Here is a 19,927-nt window from a genome sequence, read left to right as displayed (position 1 = left end):
AAAAACATTTTGTATTTCTAATTTTTATATATTTTAATTTTTTAATTATACTATCACAATGGATGAGAATTGTTTAAAATGATTAGCAGAAAAGAAAGAAATGTTTTGTAAATATCTCCTTCATATTTATATATATTATAATAAAATATGTATTTGTTAAAAATGAAGTATGTTTTAAATAACAAAATATGAATAACATTTTTTATTCTTAGATTTCGATCATATTTTTATTCCTTGTACAATAGCTTCATCCCAAGGTCCATAAATATTATCTTTGTAAGCGTACCAACGAACAAACAGTACAGGACATAATAAATTTAAAAAAATTATAGTAGCCACATACAAAATTGTAATTGTTGCAGATACATGATACAATCCATAAATACTTACTGCTACTAGAATAATAACAATGATTATTGAATCACCAATTTTGGTTAATATCAATGGAAACATTAGAAAATATAGTACAGCCGATGCTAAAAGTACAAAAGCATCAAAAGGCGAGCCAAGTCTTGAAGCTAAACACAAAGAACCAAACACTGCTGCGTTGAAAGACAGAGAAGATGATACAATTGTAACTTTAATTCCATAATCAAAAAATACTAAATGAATTGCCATCATAAAAACAGTCATTGCATAGATTGTGTCCGTACTAATTGATTCAGTTAATGTTTTTAATACTGGAGATAACAGGTAACCTAATAATAAAAAACACATAAGACCTTTGATCAGCCTAACTTTACTGGTCACTTCTACAGCGTTGTACCATAAATAACTGCAAGTTAACACTGTACAAATATACATAAAAGCTATTTCGGAGGATATCCATTCGTTGTACATATGGAAAAATGTTAATGAAAAAAATACAACTATACAAAGTTGTTGCGTTACCAAACTGGCACCCAAGAATGCTTCCTTAAAACTTACTTCACGAATATTTATGTTTTTCTTTAATTCCTCTAAAAAGGAAATGTCCGTATAATTGTCTGCATATCCTAAATTTTCGTAAAGATTCTTCTTCCAAGGTTTCTTCGATGAAGCCATTTTTCTTATTTTGAATTAAATAAAACGCGCAAATAGCATTAGGAAGAACAGGAAGTTTAACAATGGATTATACGCAGACACACCTCCTAATGCATAGGTAAATGCATTGTCAAAGAAGGTTGGAGGACTCCTAACCTTTGTATCATTTAACTCAGAACTTAAATCATATTTCTTTTCTCAAGGGATTCCTCAAAGCCCTGAAAAAAAGGTAAACTATTTCTCATTAATAGCTCGTAGAACTTCATTAATGATAAAAGTTTTTCTATATAAAATACTAACCTGTAAGAATTGCATACCATATAAACACAGATCACGTATCATTGATTTCTCAATCCTTAATCTTCTCAGCTTGTATTTACGTTCCAGAAATTTTAATTTAACCACTTTTCCAAAAGACTCAAAATAGACTTTTCATTTTTCTTAGATCAATGGACATTATAAATAATGAACTAACTGAATCAAAACAAACCAATTCTTTCACAAATAAAGGTAAAAAAAGAAGTCGCAGAAATCCAAATACTTCTAAAAAGAATAAACCAAGTCCGGTATTGAAAGTTGACGAAGAAACTATACCTACTGCTACAATACTAAATGAAAGCACAATCAATCCTACTGTTGAAAATATTGTGAGTGATCTAGAAAATGGAGTTTATTTAAGTAATTCATCATCATCAGAGGATGATTCTACTTTGGCGGATATTGTGTTTACGAAAATATTAAACCAGAAGAAAATGGTATAAATTTTTTTATTTTGTTAAGTTATTGATTTTTTTTTTTTGCTTGTTTGAATAATGAATATTTATGTTTGTAGGAATTAATGGAATGTGAAGAAATTAGAGAAAGATTAAGGCCGAAGAAGAAAAAATAATATCGTTGGATAACACTTCAGGAATCTACCAGAATAAGCTTGGTTAAATGAAGTTGGTATGAGTGGGGATGAACCGGATTATGTCCGTTTAACAAATCTAAAAGATGGGAAATGGCTTGTGGAATAGAGAAAGGCGCGTAGTTTGAAATTTACGGTGAAAAATTTTCTTGGTAAAAATGAATTTACCAAAAATGAGGTAATTTAAATTAAACTTATGAACAAAATTTCTTTTAATATCTGAAACGACCATTGAATTTTGTCAGTATAAATAGAAGTGTTTTAATAAAAAAAAATATATTTTAATTTATTAACATTTGTACATAAATTGTAAATAAATAAGTATATTTTTTAATTTTAGTGTCCAATTTCCATCAAAATTGTGATCAGACTTGATTTTGCAGTCCTTAGCAAAATATTTGTATCATTCATATAATACTTCATATAAACTTGAGTTCCTTTTATTATTTTTGCAATAACTTACTCTAATAATAAATGCTGTTTCAATGACTGCAATGTCTTCATTAGATACTTTTTACTTCTGGAAAGAACAACTTTTGTAGTCAAGGAGCTTTAGATATTTTTACTTGAGAAGTTATTTATCGCTAACGATCTCAGAAGCAGAAGGAAATGTTACTTCAAGCTCCATACGAAGGCTGGGGCTTCACAAGATTTTAAAAGTTGGATTAGTTCCGTACACCTTGGAACCATCTATTTTGGAGCTGTCAGGTTGACTTCCTTATCCTTAACTGTCTTAGGCCGAAATGCCGAAAAAATCGTAAGAACTTCGGCCAACAGTAATGTTCCCTAATATTAGTTCTAATCACCATAATCTTGAGAATTTTTTAGAATTAGTCATGTTATTTTATATGTTAAGGAATTAAGAAGAATTACCATTAAGAAAAGTTAACTTAAAAAAAAAACTCAGAAACTACAAAGTAATGAACTGGTCAGCAGACATTACGTTAGCTTTATTTATAAGATAAATTTATGGGTTATAATCCCACATATCAGTGAGCTCTATTATGTACCAAATGCGTTTTGGCGCATTCGACGCTAGGTTAAGGTACATTTATTTTTCTGTGTGGTTTTACAGATTTTCAGTAACCAGTTAGATCGGTAAAACACTTCCATCACTGTATATAAAGAGTTCAGAGCATTCTAGTGGCCAGATGAGGAACAGATTCCCGTGTGCGAGGGGGTCTCAGTGTTTGTTAGTTTGGTGTCTGCGTGAAAAGCGCCATATGTTGTTGCAAAACATAGGTGATGGTTGAGTAGAGTTGAAAAACTACGTCTTCTTTATAAATGCATTCTAAGTGATCGCTACATGTTGTTGGTTATGCACCAGTGAATATGTTTTCATTTATTTCATATTTGTTAACATAATAAATATTTTTGACGGGAAAGATGTGACTTTTTTTAAAAAGTGAATTTTTTTTTTCGTCTTTCTGACCAACGAACCTCAACATGAGATTTCCATTTTTTACAATGGATTATTGAAAAAGAGAAAAAACAGTAATAAACACAAAAATCACCTTTACAGAAAGTAAGTTTAATTTTTTGGCAGTTTTTAGATATAATTAAAGGTTTTAATAAATGGTAATTGATTAGCATAGTAAATTTAAACAAAAACAAAAAATTATGACTATATGTATTTTTTTGTTTAATAATACAATGAAGTGAAATGATTAATTTTGTTCACAGAATAAAATTTTGTTTTTACCATAACATGGATCCTATGTTCCTTCCGTATACCCCAGTTAATGGTGTTCCCCAAGAATCAAAGCTAGCAACTTATATGGTATAAACATTTTGAAGTTCTCAAAATAAATTTTATATTTTTACTTTCTCTTTTCTCTAATGAAAATTGAAACATGTATTTATGGGCATTTAATTCGTATATGAATATGACTAGTGTTTTAAGTAAATTTATTTACAGAAAAGATCGAACGATGTCTCCAGCACATTACTTTCAAAAAATTTATCAAGTCTCAGCATAAATGATTCAATTACCAGTTCGTTAAAGAAGGTTCGTAAATACATAATTTTATTTTAAAATGAATGAAAAAATATTTTAAAGATTGCTAACAATAATTACAGATATATTTTACTGTAATATATAATTACTTATCCTTTTTAGGTGGACAAATTTTTTTTTTCATTTGTTTATAATAAAAGTGGACTGTGCTAAGACATTGTTTATTATTTTAATTTTCGTGGTGTATGCAATAATTATCATTTGTTGAAGGTCTTTCAATTGTAGAAAGTAGTTCATGTAAATAATAGCCCCATAATTCTGTGCATTATTTAAATTAGTAACAATATTTAATTTTGTTTAACTTATTTTTTTACTTTCCTTAGAGCGGTTTGTTGAAGCTTCAAAGTTAATTAACAAAAAAAAGTTATTACAATTTTCATTTGCGTTTTAATTAAAAAGGTAGTAATTGTAGGTGTACGAGATAAATGCCCTATTTGATAACTGCGCTGACAACTGAAGGTCCCTTGGTGTCCAATTGGAAAATAATTTTGAGATTTTGAAACATTTTGATATCATTGAGATCGTTTAAAAATTTTCTTCTTCACATTTTGAAATCTCCTACACAGAAAATACGATTATTAAGTGACATGTGTTGTGGAACTACGTAGGTAGTTCTAATATTAATAAAAAATAATCGCGGAATTCATTTTAGTTAGCATTACATTGGAGAGACACCAATGGAGGTCATTTTTTATTTATTAATTTTAGTATTAGTACTTGTTGCATGAGTGGTCGGACTTGCAGTTGTAAATTTCAAGATTTAAGAAAAAAATAATTCATGACCGCATCTGATACCTAATATTTTTGGTTTAAAAAACTAGAAATTCGTAATTACCGACATGAATTAAAATATCTACAATTCCATAAATGCAAGTTTTGAGAGAAGGTTTCTAAACATTTTTATGGCGCTTAATTTTTTAAATTAAATTTTCACCGGAAATACTGATCAGAAAAACATATTTTTAGTTCTCGATGTGTGAATAGAATCGCAGAAAGCTCAGACTTCAATGTATTCTCAGATTTCAATGAATTTTTTTTTTTTCACTTTTTAGTGACTTGCTTAAACCGGCACTATCATTAAACATATTACTCCCAAGGGAGTTTTAGGAGATCAGTCCCCCTTCCCCTTAAAAATTCATGAAAGAGTCGTAAGTTTTCAATAATTGACTACGAAAAATGTAAATGTGACTCACAATATATGCATCATTTGGGGCAATACTTCCCTATGACTGATTAAATGGTATAATTCTACTACATCCAAAATGAATTCATCTGTTTTCTGCTTTCTAAATATGATTTTTTAGTTTAAAATTTGGACATATGTAAGTTTAGATTAGATTAGATCCTTGAGGGTTGGCTTGTCATGCTATCCCTCCGCAACTCAGGGATTTGTTTTGGCGGTCCCAAGATGGATCACTTATCTAGGCCCTGTCTGTTTTGAAAAGAATCCGGGTATAGCTTGAGTTTTCATTGCCGAACTTTCTGCCATTAGGCCTTACTCACAAAAAATGTTCAATACGTATAGTGTAGTTTCTTTCTTGTTCTGTCAAACTTGTCAAAAGCTATCCATTCATAGACCCATGGGATCCAGTGTTTAAACAGTCTGCAGCGGCCCTCCGACAAGCCCTCGATCGTCTGAATGCCACAGTTAATCTAAGCGAGTGCTACTGTACTTTTTCGCCGATGGTCTAGTCGATATTTGTGTTTTTTCAATGCTTGCTGCATACGCAGTACTACCAACTTTTCCTTCGCCGTTACTAACCATTACTCTTTGAAGATAACTTGGAGAGAGTTTCCAGGCTTGGAAAATTGCCTTCTTATTACTTTTTTGTTCTAAAAACCCGGGCAACCATACATTACACTCACTAGTCACACACCCTTTGGATTACAGGACTGGGTAGTCATCAAAACCGCTTTAAATCACTTGATAGCCAACAGAAATTACGACTCTGAAAATTGAATTGATCCTTCTCTAGTGAAAATCGTGTACTTACAGAGATATCACTTCCTGAATTAGCGCCCCTGCTCACTCTTATACTATCCTGTAACCGTCCGAGAACCACACGTTTCATAACTTATAAAAGTCACTCACAAAAAGTATTTATTAACATTTAAGTTTAACTCACTAAATTTGCCACCCGAGTGTCACGAGTCACACTTCCAGCCATATTGATGCGATGAGTTTTATTTGTTTTGTCTACTTTATGTGATCGACTTATTTTTCTTCCATTTTTTGTTTAAGGTTGTATCTGGAACGAATGAATTTGTGCCAAGAAGTTCTCCTTCAGTGGCGGCTGTGTACAGTTCGACGTCGCCTCTAACCGTCAATTCCGTGCAAACCAATCCGTCTCCCACCCCTACTGTACCAACTTACCAGGTCATTCATACATATATTTATTAGATTTATTCTCTTGTAAACTGTCTTTTCCTACTTTCTATAATTTTGTGAGTGTGTGTGCGCGCGCGCGTAAATAATGATTTGAGTAAGAACTCTTTCAATCCATTAGGTTTTCCGCAAGGAAATCGCAAGGCGTATTTATGTTGATGTATATGGAATTTTTCGGACGATTTCGATTGTCAGACTGAAAGTTAGTTAAGGAACTCTTCGCTACCGTAGAATCGGCGGATTAGTGATAGGTTTAGGACATTCCATTGTGCATTATTCCGTACGGAAGTTAAACGTTGGTCTCTGACAGTGGCAATGTGCCTTTTACAAACTAATAATTTGACTAATAATTGAAAAGTATTACAATTGTGTCAGACTTTCTGAATTGAATTTTAAGCAGAGATGTCCGATAAAAGGGCCCGCGAAGCAATAAATCTCTTCTTTTACTTAGAAGAGAAATTAAATAGACGACCACATTCCACGTTATTGGCGCCTGAAGCTTTTTTCAGTCTACTGCCGGCCAGTGTTCTATCGTTAGAAACAACACTATCCATTAGATAGTGAAATCAACACTCTCGTTAGAAACAACACTATCCATTGGGATAGAGGAAATCTAAAGGCAAGCAGCTAGATTCGAATCTGGGATCTCTGCATGGGAATCAAATACGCTGACCACATAGTTAATCCCTAACATCCAGATTTTATTAATATTTCCGAAACAACTTGTTTTCAAAAATATTCCTTGCATATAAACACCACGGAGTGTTATTAAAAAAAAAGAAAAAGAAAAGAAACAAGTAGTATTTGCCAAAATGTTTATGTGGAAACTAATCACTGACCTTCAGATCACTTTATCGCTTCAATGTCTATAAATACGTTCAAAAAATATGTTGTAGTATTTGTGTTTTAACCAAAGTGGGAGCGCCTCGTACCTCAACTTAAATAAAAATTATCTTAACAATATTTTTTCGTATTACTTTATTTATTTATTTATTTTACTATTAGATTTGCCATATTACCTAAATCGTAATATCAGTTCTGATGTGCCGGTGGGTTAAAAAAGGTGGTTTTTAGAAATTGGTTTGTCTGTACGTTTGTGAGAGAACAGGAACTCGAAAACGTAAACAAACAGAAAGCTCTGACTTTATATTTCCTTTGAGTATTCATCAAGGCTCGGGCAAGTAATTTAGCGAACAGTGCTCCGGAACCTGCAGTTCCACTTAACAGAATTCGTATTTTTTTTTAACCCCCGCTTATTTGAGAATTTCTGTAAAAACTACTCCAGTGATTTTCTTGTTGATTGGCACGATCGTTGCTCACATTAAGGTTAACAACATCATGTGAAACATTATTCCAGGAAATTTTGATTAAGAACTTTTTAGATAGGGAGGGTGGTTAGATGTTTATCTAAAACGTCAGTTTATATACTGAATAGTCTTATTATCGCCTGTATATTAAAAATGATTAAATGAGTTGTTAAAGTCGAAGTTCGAATGAAATTTTCCATCCACTTACACAGCCACACCCTCTTATGTATATGTTAGATTGAGAAAAGTGGGGTGAATCATTCATTTCCGACTTTTTACTTCCAAAATTGTCTCTTGTCTCCTGTGAAAGAAGATATTATGATTGAGCAGCTATTTTATAGTTTTAGTTTCCAGCGGAAATATGTTTTTGAGGTCTCCAGAGTCGGAAATGTTGATTTTTTTTTTTTACAAATTTAGGTCTCTCTCTCCCTACGCGCGCGCAGAAAATTGCGGAAAGTTGAAATTTAATATGCAGTTAAGGTGCCTGTTGGTAGCATGACAATAAGGTTTTGTACCAAATCCGTCCCCTTACGATTGCACGTCTTAAGAAAATTGCATTGCGTCATTTGCGACGAGAGAAAGTTGTACTGAGTGTTTGCCTTAAGGTTTCTTTGTTGTAATTATAACCTTCACAAACTACGCAATAAGGGAAGATTCAGATTTCAATTTTGTTAATTCAGATAGAAAACAAAAACAAAAATACTTACCAATTTTTATGAAAGAATAGGAATATGTGGGAGGCACGACTTATTTCTATTCAGCACCCTCTACGGTGGCGGTTGCCACAGGAAGTGGAGGCGTCGAGAACTCTGTCAGCACAGCGGCCAGCTCGAGCGGAAGTGGAGTGCCTGTGTCCGTGGCCGGATGCAGCGGTACCCTGTTGGATGAAGACGCCAGACTAGCTGGAGGCGGAATAGTGTCCAGCTCGGTGGGAAGTGATGTGGTGAACTCCGGTGCAGTGGGAGCTCCGGGCACTTTGACTGGAGTTACTATGTATCCAGGTACACCGGCACATGTAAAGGCAGCTCTAGTTCATCTTAGTCCTTCATCCAGTACGGCTGTCACTAGTTCACCTCATCGTAGTTCGCCGGGCGCACTAAGCAGCAGCTCTACTGGCAATAGTAGTTCTACTGTTGCAGCAACACCTGCTAATGATCCCTCTTTGTCTTATTACATCGCCAACCAGCTGAGATTGGAAGTACAGCACAAGAACAATCTTACATTAGCACAACCCGACCCGGAATCGTGTCCTGGTTAGTGTTCAATATATTCACTTTAACAAACTAATGGAGTGTGTAAGAGACAAGGTTTCTCTGTTAGGATGATAATTACTTCTTTTTGTTTCTTATTTTTATTCATCTACATATTCCATTAATCGTTTTTGAGCTTGTTCAGTGCAGAATCAGAGTCGTTCTAAGAATGGAACAAATCAGATTAGTAATTAGACATAGCATAGCTAACGTTTCTCAATTTTTGGGTCGCTTTAAATTTTTAAAGCTCGCCAAGGCTTCAAAGAATGAATAATGACAGAAATCCGATATGTCGATAACCAACTAATTTTTAAGAAGAAGAGTGAAGTTCATTGGCCAACATCAAGACTCACGTTTTCTCATTTTTTTAATTTTTGATGTAAGCGCCCAGTTTCTTCCAGTACTTGTAATATCAGCTGTCTCAGTGTCTGTTCAATAAAGTATTGCACACTTTCTTCTCAAGTGGTTGCAGTTACAGTTTTTTGGGGTGCACTTGTCGTGGATCATCTTCATAACAAATCGCACCACGTTTAAAGCCACAGCCACTTAAATATTGAACAATGAAAGCGCTGACTTCTGATAACTCTTCAACAGAAACGTCATCTCTGTACAAGGCGGAGTTCTTTTCACCTTGTCCAAGTATGTATGTTAAATTAAAATTTATCAAAGGCTTATGATGAGGTCATTCGCCGCGGAGTTTTATTTAAAAGAACCAGAGGGTCTTACGTGATTACGAAAAGTGGAAAATTTCTTTATTTTCCTTCCCCATCATTTTAATAATTTTTTGTTTATCCATTCCTTTAGAAACATAATAACTTCTAATTTTATTTGTTTTTTCTCCAAAACCCAGACTTACCGCTTGAAGTGGACAATTACCATGAGCTTGTACCTTTGGAAGTAGCGCCGAGTTTGCCAAAACAGCATTCCATTCCATACACAACTTCAACATACAAGGCAACTCATATTAAAACTGGCCTGAGGTACTGCCTGAGACGGGTACATGGTATGCTTTTAATCTTTTAAGTTTGTTAGAGTTTCTTTTTTTCCATTTGCCTTTTTTTTGCGATTAAATTGTTTATTTTGTTTTGCATTATTAGTAAGCATGTTTGCTATAATTCGGAAGACATTCTATTTTGATTCCTATTTAGCTAGAATTTGAATAATAAAAATTATTTTAAAAATAAAACTTAGGTTGAATAATTATGTCTGCAGCACAAATTTATTAACTACTGCACGCTTGCTTTATTCAATACTATAATTTGGCAACCTTCTTTCTCTAGAGATTAGTTAATCAGAAAGTATGATATCTATTTTCCAGGAAATCTTAACTGAAGTGTAGTATATACTTCCTTATGGATCGTATATTCTCTTTTTAAGGATTTTTTTTTATTTTTTATTCTCTTATCTATCTTAAAAATAATGCATTTAATCCGCTTGTTTTTTTACTTTCTTTTACAATTTACTGCTCCAAATTGAGAGCTTTCGATTCATTCTTTTTGTATAAGATTTAACTTGGAAAGTAATTTACAAAATGTCTTACTAAAATTCCGAATATGGTGAAAATCATTCTCAATTTTCGAGATTTTCTCAAAAAACATGATCCAACTATTTACTTTTAAACTTCACCAGTCGATTAATAGGAGTTTGGGGAGATATAGGTACATATTCTTCTCTCTAAAGTACTATTTCAATAGAAATGTACGGTTTTGCTTTTTGTGCAACGGTTTAACGTGTTTGGTGAAATTCCGAGTTCGTCGAAAATTTCAAAATCGAAAGCACCATTTTACTCTGTGGATTTATCTTGTTTCTGCCATTAAAAAAAAAAAAATCCCTAAACAAGTTTTTATTTGAATTTAGTTATCCCGGAAAATTCAGAAAAAGTCAGACATCGAAAATATCGACGTGATTATTATGCTTTTTATGGAATAATTAAAGAAAAGAAGGATATTTGGTTTACGGAGTTGATTTAGTGGATACATTGTTTTTAAAATGACTAAAATTTAACGTTTAATCTTTTTTTGTGTTTAGGATTCCGACTGCCCAACTCGAAGTGTATGATCTTGGTGGATATGTGGAAGAAATTGTCACATTCTAATATTGTACAGTTGAGAGAAGTGTTTACTACGAAATCGTTTGGTGACCAGTGTAAGTATTTTTTGTTTTAGAAGTCAATTAGAGTATTATTTGAGGTGAAAGCTTTGGGTCTGTCTGTCCATTGGCTCTGCGCATCTTCTTTTTTAGCACTTGCAAGTACTAAAGTATAATAATAGAATAAATTCTAATTAATTTAGAACAGAGGGGAAGTCCTTTTTCCCAAAACGATTCAGCCAAAGAGATTTATCGTCTCAATAACATCTCTCTAAATTGCTTTGCAGGTAAAAAGATAATTTACTAAGTCCAGGGATTTATGTACTAGTCGTTTTTATGATATGACCTCTATTTGCTGAGGGAACCTACGATTTCATATTGTACCTTAGTGACTTAAACGTATTCAAAGAGTGTGTGTAAGGTCGTTTCATTTCTTCCTGAATCAGTATGCACTAGGGGCTATAGGTAATCAACCAAACCCTAAGAAGAGGCCATTTAGCGAGTACTTGAAGTTCTGGTAAATATGCTGAAAATATGCTGTTTGCCTTGACCAGCAGAGAATTGTAGAAAGACTTGTATGTCTGAAGGTAGCCTAAATAAATAACTCTTTAAACCGTTAGGGTGAGATGTCCTTTGAAACAGCTGACAGCTGTTCGCTAAGAATCAAGTGGATGTCCTCCTCTATGCTGGGTGTCCAAAGAAACATTAGGCACCTCATAATAGCCGAATTTTAGGTAGGAAGAGAGTTCTAGTCAAGCTGCCTCTTTCAGTCAGTCACCACTTTCAAGTTTCGGAAATAAAGATAGAAACTTGAGGAATAGCCAACCCTGCCAAGTTTGACGGGTCGATGTATCCGTAAATTTCGATTGCTAACAATTTTCCCTTAATAGGCATGAATTCGGTGTAACAGTAATATCCACCTTAAACCCAAATAAAACTATTACAATTTGAATTAAAGGACATTAAATTCATTCCGTTTCTAATTGATTGCAATTAGTCCAAGTTTTCTTTGCTTCTCTTATCATCTGATTTTGTCTGTGTTTTTAGCGATAGTGTTTGTGTATGACTATCATCCGGACTCCGAGACGCTGTTGTCCAGACACTTCTCCACGGCTGACACAATAAATGGCTATACTGACTCTTTTTCGTCCAATCCAAACGCACCACGTCCTTATTCGCACAGCAAGAATTCATTACTACGTCAGCAACACTCGTACGTATTAACGTTGTGTTATTTTTACTTTTTCTTTACTTTTCGAATTATTGTAATCTTGCATATTTTCTTCTTTTTTTTTTAATTGGTTTTGTGTTCTTATTGGAAAAATACGTTCTCCTTGAATGAAAAAAACAGTGGTGTGTGTGAATCTGTTGTATATGTGTGTGGTGTGTCCACGATCACTGAAGAACTAAAAATCGCAGAAAGTCCTCTTTCGAATTTGAAACGCAACATTTGTTAAAAAAAAAAGAGTGCATGATGGAACTTTGAGAATTACCTGTTCAAGGCCGAATAATAATAGAAATGATTGTTATTTTTACAGAAACGGAATGCTGTCGGAGACTACGATCTGGAGCTACGTGATCCAACTGACCGGTGCTTTAGCTGTAGTACATGCAGCGGGACTTGCTTGCCGGTCGCTTGATCCATCCAAGGTAGTAGCCCTTCTTTCCATTCATTCTGGGTTGTACATGTATTTACATCCTCTACTATTGAATTCTTCTGGAAATATAACAATCTTAAAGAATACTCCGAGTGTACGTCCCCAAACATTTTTAATCATCCTTGATATTGTAGTTGAACAATTCTCTTTTGTGCAGGTTCTACATACTGGAAGGTTAAGACTGAGGATCTCTTCTCCGGCCGTGCAGGATGTAGTTCTCTTTGATTGTTCCGTCTCCAATCCACTTACACTTATACCTCATTATCAGGTAATTAAAAAAATCAGTTGAGATCATGACATACTCTTACAGTTCTCGAGTTGTTGACTTACAGATACATTTTAACTTATAACACAAAATGCCCAAATGGATTTGTCCCAGAAATATTATTCAATTAGAAACATTTGATCAAAATACGAAGTTAAGAGAAAGAAAATTTTGAAAAATGTCATAAAAAGGTAATGTGATACCTTACGGTACTTTTGGAACGAACTCGGAATTTCATCCTCCCTTTAAACATAACATTAAGTTATACTGGAATGGAACTTAAGCTGAAAGAATATGATTTTAAGAATAGCAATTTCAATCTATTCCTATTATATTCTCAAACTCAGGAACTTTTTATAAATTACATTTAAATAACATATGTAATGTATAGGATAGATATATTACCACTTCAGTTAATATTTAGTGAATAAAGTCCCGAGTTTAATTTGTTAATAGTAGTTTAAAAAAGTTTTTTCAACTTTTCATTTGAAAATATCCTGGAAAAATGAACTGCCCACATTAAGGAAAATTAGCAACATTTTTCTATGCAATTTTAATTATTATTTTTTTATTGTAATGTTTAAAGCAAGAAGATTTAACTGCTCTTGGCAAATTGGTACTGGCATTAGCGTGTCGATCATTGATTGCCGTCCAAAGAGACAATCTGCAGACATCTTTGGACTTGATGTCTAGAACGTATTCCTCGGATCTCAGAAATCTCGTTATGTAATTATATGCTTTTTTGTCCAATTATAACTCGTACTAATAAATCTATATTATTTTTTTTAGAATGCTAAGTACTCAATTTTAGCTTTAATCACAAAAATTTTATTTGAAGTATTTTTAATAGGCCCCTAAATTTGGAAAAACTTATAAACTTAAGGTGCTTTAAACAAAAAAAGAGGACATATTACTTCTGAAGTCCAATCCATTAATGAGTTAAAAGAAGTTTACAAAATGAAAGTTTAGCCTTTATCCAGTTTTACGATTTACAACGAGGAAAATTGTATTTTTATAAAATGAAAATTATTGCATTTAATGAAAATTCAACTGCTGCATTAGTGAATAAATTGTGTTCAATCCACAAAAAATAAGAATTCCAACAATATGAACATTAGAAAATTAAATTGCGCGAGTAGATCAGTTTAGAGGTTAATAGAAAATACGTGTACATTGTAGAGAATGACTAGACCTGATTCGACTCACAAGAGATTCTCTCTTACACTAGTTTATTACTTTGAAAGTAATCATTTTGATCGGTAAATAGTATAAGTAGGTTTCGAGAAAATGGAGAAAAAAAATGAATATTAGCAAGAGTTAAGTCGCCTTGCGGTTGAACGGTTAAAACTTTTTGGACGATACTACATCCGGTATAGGAAGCAACAATAGCACAAATCTTGAAATAATTGATTTTTCGTTTTTTGAGATTTTCTATTTACATCACTCGTTGCCATTTTGAATGACGGCAAATTTCATTGGAAAACCGTAAATTTTTTTTTTTAGAAATGAAATTCTCACGTAACAACACAGCAATAAACGATTTCCTCGCTAACAGCGGGTTTATTGGATTGATGAAAAAAATCTAACGGATGAAGTGTGATAATAGAAGGTTTAAAATAACTGTGATAGGAAATTCAGTCGTCTGATTGACCGTGTGGAAGGTGCTTGCATAAAGCATAGCTTTTACTTAATGACTTTTATACTTTATGCAGTGTACTTACTAACCTAATACTTTAGTTGAATGCAGGTTAAGTAATTATAATTCCCTGAAAGTCCTCCTAAATATCAAAAAGAGTTTAACTCGAAGTGATCGACATATGTGTGTGTGTGCATACTTTTTTAAAGTTGTAAAGAAAACCAGAGAGGGAAAATAGAACAAACAAATTAAGTCAAGTTGCGGTGCTGTTCACAGCTACCAATTTTTTTTTTTTTTTTAATTTAGCTGAAAATTTATTTTCCTTAGAAAACTCAGTTTTAAAAATTGACGATCATTGAAAAAATTGCAGCATTGTTGACAGCACTTTGCGGGAGTTTTCAGAAAACTAGAGGAAAAACATTCTACATTTGTAAATTGTGCGGTTCAGGAAAATTAACATTTGCAAAAGGACATTGTTTTTTGTTTATAGAGGAAACTCTTTTTCAAAAAGTTTATTTCTAGATTAAATTCTAAGGATTGAAAGAAACTCTATAATTGTTTTCTTAATGCCTGAAAGAAAGAGAAATAGCATCGTCTTTTAAAATTCGCCCATAATTGGTTTGATTATTTACAATAATTAAAACCAACAATAAAATCTCCGTGAGATGTTTTGGGTTATACTAAAAAACAGTATACAAAAAAAAAAATTATACAGAATTAATAATTAATTCTGTTTTGAAGTTAATCTATTTAAATATTTAAATGGTGCAAATAAATATTTGAAAAGCTATTTTAGAAACACTATACACTTGATATTCAACATCACTCACACTCACACCAACCCTTTACTGGTCGTATTATTATTTTTTTTCCCACAAATGCAATTTTTTCCCCCTTTACAATTTTGCTTAATTTATTTAATTTTCAGTTACCTATTAAGCAATAAACAGGTGCGCTCTGTAGTGGAACTAATGCCGATGATAGGTGCAAGATATTATTCACAATTGGATACCGTGCAATATCACAACGATATATTACATTCTGAATTGGCAAAAGAGATGGAAAATGGAAGATTGTGTCGCCTGATGGTCAAATTGGCAACAATTAATGAACGTCCGGAGTGAGTGAATTTGAAAAACAAAAAAATTAAATTCATGGTGAACAGGGGAGTCAGGGTATTTATATATATATTTTTTTTTAAAGTCATATAAAATAGACAGTACCCACAACTTCCGTTCTAAACAAATAATTTTTATTTATATATTATTAATTAGTAAGATGCAACCTGCAATAAATAAACAGAAATTAATTTAGATACTTTTTTATTTGTGACAAAAATTGCGACGCTTAAATATTGTCATCCTAAGATAGTCTAGGTACACTTTTATTGTCATCCTAAGATAGTCTAGGTACACTTTTTTATTTGTGACAAAAATTGCGACGCTTAAATATTGTCATCCTAAGATAGTCTAGGTACACTTACAATTGTTTATGTTCTCTTTCACTAGTTAGGAAAAGTATGGAAAAACAAATTAATACATTATGACTAGTGCTTTTTTCTGCAGCACATTTTTTAAACATTAAATAGCATATATAAACGAATACATAACCTTAGCATTGTAAAATGGTGGTGTATGACTTTCACATACTACGATTCCTAATGTTCTGGACTTGATGCATTTTCTTTAAACTTCAGAGAGGAGCCTACCCTCCGCAGAACTTACCTAAAACCAATTGTCGGACTTTATGCATGTGATATAAACACTTAAGTTTGGTAAAAATCGTAGCCGCCAATTTTGAAGTAAATTCGTAAAGTGGTGGTTACGGTTGAGACATCCTATATTTACGATTGTGTATTTATTGCAGGGTGCATCTTTCTATGCAGCAAAACAAAATAAAATAAAAAAAAGTGAAAATGCATGCAACATCCTGAATTCATTAAAAGTTATTGAAATTCTATAATTTTGTTTCGATAAGCCACACTTTTTGGCAATTTCCATACTAACAGAAAATAGGTTTTTAATTTAACGCTTAATTTCTCTTGCTTCATTTATTACAACTTGAATTGAAAAAGTTAACTCCATCTGAGGGAAATCGCTAGTCTCTCCCAAATATCGCCACTGTAGCCCATCAAATTAAGTCGTCTGGATGAGGGTTCTATGCAACCCTTCTCTTTTAATTCATGGTACTACACAATGCAGGCCGATAGGGGATGATCAACCCCTGGTGTCAGAAGATATCCCTCTTCCGAATGCCCTCATATATGTTATTATAGATCTTACTTTCTATGGAAGCCTCAGGAAAAGAAGGGAGCTGAAAGGTTGGAGATTACTACCCTAAACATCTGTTTCCTCACAGGAGATAAAAACGATAAATTTTCACCCAGCTTGCAAGAAAGATTACTTGCGCGCGAGAGAGAGATCACTAGCTTGAAGAATTCATCTTAAAAAGCAAAGCCTTCTTTATTCAATTTTTTCATCTAGAAATAGCAACTATCCACATGGATGGGGACTGTTTGCTGAGATTGTTTGCTTGTTGTAGATCATTCAGTACATTCCCACCTGGATTGTACTGAACGGTTACCTCTAGTGGCAGGAGTAACTGGTGTCTTGAACAGATAGTCTCAGACCTATCTCCTGATTGAAGCCTAGGATTGTTCATGATGCGAACGTTGCCATGGAAGCCAGAAATATATTTGTTATATTATTTTTAGGGGATGAAAATATTTCTTGCCAAATAAAAGTTTCGATTGGTCCAAATAGCGAGCATATTCTCATAATTCTACGCTTTTAAATTTTAATTCGTAATTCTTTGTTAATTGAGAACCTTAATTTTTAAATTTTGATTTTTATCTAAAAATCTGAAGATTACTTATTTATTATTTGTAGACTATTCTTCAACAAGTTACGATGATATTTGAACAACCCTTATTCAGTGAATTCGATAGTTGTGCATTAGCTTATTTTTGTTGATAAATTTTAATGGTTACATGATTATTATTCAAAAAAACAGTATGTATATTAGTGTACTATAAAATTAACTCAGTCTGAACGCCACACTCAGTTATATTGCAGATGTCGAAACGCGTACTATATTGTGAAATCAACAATTTTTATTGATACAGTTGAATAAGATTCGTTCAGATATCATCTTATATTATAAAAAATAATCGTATTTTGTCCTCTTTGTGAACAGGTTCAATATGGATCCAGCTTGGAGCGAAACAGGTGATCGTTATATGTTAAAACTATTTCGGGACCATGTATTTCACCAGGTCACAGAAGATGGTCGGCCGTACTTGGATATGGCTCATGTGGTCCATTCATTAAATAAACTGGATGCTGGTACTAATGAAAAAGTAATATCTCTTTTAAATATTTATACTTTTTTAATATTTTCTATCTTGCTTATCAGAGGTAACTTAACAGATGATTTAAAAAACAATATAGGAGCCTTTGGAGGACTCTGACGTATTTCTGCCAACGAAGTGTGCAGCCTAATAATATTCAGCCACAATAAGAATGGCTGTCGCCAGGGTGAAATTTCTATAGAAATGTTTCGCCGTCTTATCGTCGGTGTTCCACACCGCGTGTTTAGGTGAATCAGCTACATCAGTTCCAGAAGTTGTTACTAGAGAAAATCGTGATCATTCTTGAGTCCAAAGCTTGCACAACTGCTAATTGGCAGGTTCCATGGAAGTCTTTTCTCTGAGACAAAATGACTTCTTCTAGGAAACTTATATGCTTACATCTAAGTTAATTCTTAGAGGTACAGGCGATATGAACTGAGCTTAGGCAAAACTCCAATCGACATATAACGGGCCCCTGCTCTTTGCCATATGTCTCTCTTTTAAGATAACAGCTAGCACCATTCAGCATGTTACATTGGTCTAGGGAAGTATTTCTTAATTTCTTTAATGATACCTTACTAATCATAGACATCAAGTTAGATAGTTGACTGTGGGCCTTTCAACCCGTCAGTTTCTTTAGTTGCCCATTAATAATTTTACAATCTTACTAAATTTGAAGTAGTTGTTGTTAATATTATAATTTTTTTTCACGGAACATTAACATCGCTTGGAATCTATTTTGAGAACCACTGATCTAGGCGGTTCCCACTAATGGCAATCAATGCCGCCTTTCAGTCAGTTAATGCTGATATTTTGTTTAAGTAATGTAAGAATAGTTTTCGTTACATTTATTATGCACAATGCTAATGCAAAGTTCAGTAGTACGTTGCAAATACGTCTCTTTATTAGTTACTTAAGTTTTTGTTTGTTTTTTTTTTTTTTACAGGTGTGCCTGATGTCACGTGATGAGCAAAGTGTTCTAGTGGTAACGTATGCTGAACTAAAACATTGTTTGCAGCAGTCGTTCGCCGAGTTAGTGGCAAGTGCGGGCATGTCGAAAATTCATTAAAAAAAAAAAAAAATTAAAGAAATAAGTAAGGTCTCTCCCCTTCCAGTGTATTTTTGTTCAATTCTCTGGTTTTTGCAAACAAAATGAAAATAAGAAGATAAGCTGCCAGCCGTCCCTGGAACTCATACTATTTTAACAACTCCAAAAAAAAAAAAAAAAAAAAAAAATACGGAACGTTTATTTTTTAAAGCTCTTCCGTTATATAGACATGGTTTAGCTGTCCGTGTTCTATTCAGAGTTTCTGAAATTTTAAGAAGTACTTAAATAAATGTATTTGTGTTTTTAGGCTGAACGTGTTTAAGAAAAGTATCACTTAACCAAAATGCCTAACTTTTCCCCTAGCAATAATTTTTTTTTTTTTGCCAGCAAAAAGTTTTGAAAACATCGTTTCTTTGCTGGGCATAGGGTATTCCATATTTTTTTTTTTAATTTATAAGAGATGTTTTTTATTCCGTTCTTGTTATAGGGGGAAAAAACATGTAAATATAATTGATGAAAATTAAAAAACAATCGCTGGCATTCCCTTCTCAGTCGTGCAGGACCGCCTTGTTAAAGAAGTTGCAAATTTGGTTAGCAATTTACGATTTGCCGATCTCAGTTGAGCTATATTATTTAATAGTGTAAAATAATTGGTTTCTTTTGTTTTGTTTTTAGTTTGATTTTAGTTTAACGCCGACTCTCTGTGGTAGTTTTAATGAATTTATTTTAAATTTTGATTTACTCACAAAGTAACTGCCTTTATTAAAAAAGTAGTTTTTTTTGTTTGTTTTTTTTAATATTTACAATTTTTTACTCAAAAAAATCGGGTCATTCTTCTGATATTATTTTTTAGTCAGAAAGCTGTTTTTATTTGTTACTTTCGTCGTATTTTGTACATAACATTATTTAATTAATAGAACTAGGATTAAGAGTGTTAAAATAAAATTTATTTTTAGTAAAAAGGTTGTAAACAATAAATAAAATAACACGGCA

General features: G+C 32.8%; 3 protein-coding genes across 5 annotated transcripts; 2 read left to right on the top strand and 1 right to left on the bottom strand.

Moving 5' to 3' along the window:
- Positions 1-48: 48 nt before the first annotated feature.
- Positions 49-1,137, bottom strand: PIG-C (phosphatidylinositol glycan anchor biosynthesis class C). The gene has a single exon (XM_074120232.1). The coding sequence runs from the start codon at positions 1,042-1,044 to the stop codon at positions 220-222; it is 825 nt and encodes a 274-aa protein (XP_073976333.1). The 5' UTR covers positions 1,045-1,137; the 3' UTR covers positions 49-219.
- Positions 1,114-2,008, top strand: LOC141450131 (uncharacterized). Its single transcript, XM_074120233.1, has 3 exons — positions 1,114-1,252; positions 1,469-1,778; positions 1,856-2,008. The coding sequence occupies exons 2-3, from the start codon at positions 1,473-1,475 to the stop codon at positions 1,910-1,912; spliced, it is 363 nt and encodes a 120-aa protein (XP_073976334.1). The 5' UTR covers positions 1,114-1,252; positions 1,469-1,472; the 3' UTR covers positions 1,913-2,008.
- Positions 2,009-3,108: 1,100 nt separating this feature from the next.
- On the top strand, positions 3,109-19,927 carry PAN3 (Poly(A) specific ribonuclease subunit PAN3). 3 transcript variants are annotated; one of them, XR_012455944.1, is made up of 14 exons: positions 3,109-3,455; positions 3,614-3,710; positions 3,849-3,938; positions 6,190-6,324; positions 8,368-8,893; positions 9,741-9,893; positions 10,919-11,035; positions 12,026-12,191; positions 12,517-12,628; positions 12,794-12,904; positions 13,488-13,627; positions 15,466-15,712; positions 17,733-17,895; positions 18,833-18,987. XR_012455944.1 is itself a non-coding variant. In XM_074120229.1 (14 exons), exons 2-14 carry the CDS (start codon positions 3,639-3,641, stop codon positions 18,953-18,955), a joined length of 2,100 nt encoding a protein of 699 aa, XP_073976330.1. In that variant the 5' UTR covers positions 3,109-3,455; positions 3,614-3,638; the 3' UTR covers positions 18,956-19,927. The 3 variants fall into 3 exon arrangements, 2 of the variants coding, with proteins under 2 accessions (XP_073976330.1, XP_073976331.1); XM_074120229.1 differs by having other exon boundaries at positions 15,466-15,657; positions 18,833-19,927; XM_074120230.1 differs by lacking the exon at positions 18,833-18,987 and adding an exon at positions 17,987-18,174 and having other exon boundaries at positions 15,466-15,657.

Source organism: Rhodnius prolixus, unplaced genomic scaffold, assembly GCF_049639745.1.
Source record: "Rhodnius prolixus isolate KJV_2025 unplaced genomic scaffold, Rpr scaffold_2, whole genome shotgun sequence".
NCBI lineage: Eukaryota > Metazoa > Arthropoda > Insecta > Hemiptera > Reduviidae > Rhodnius > Rhodnius prolixus.
This window is presented reverse-complemented; position numbering and strand designations above follow the sequence as displayed.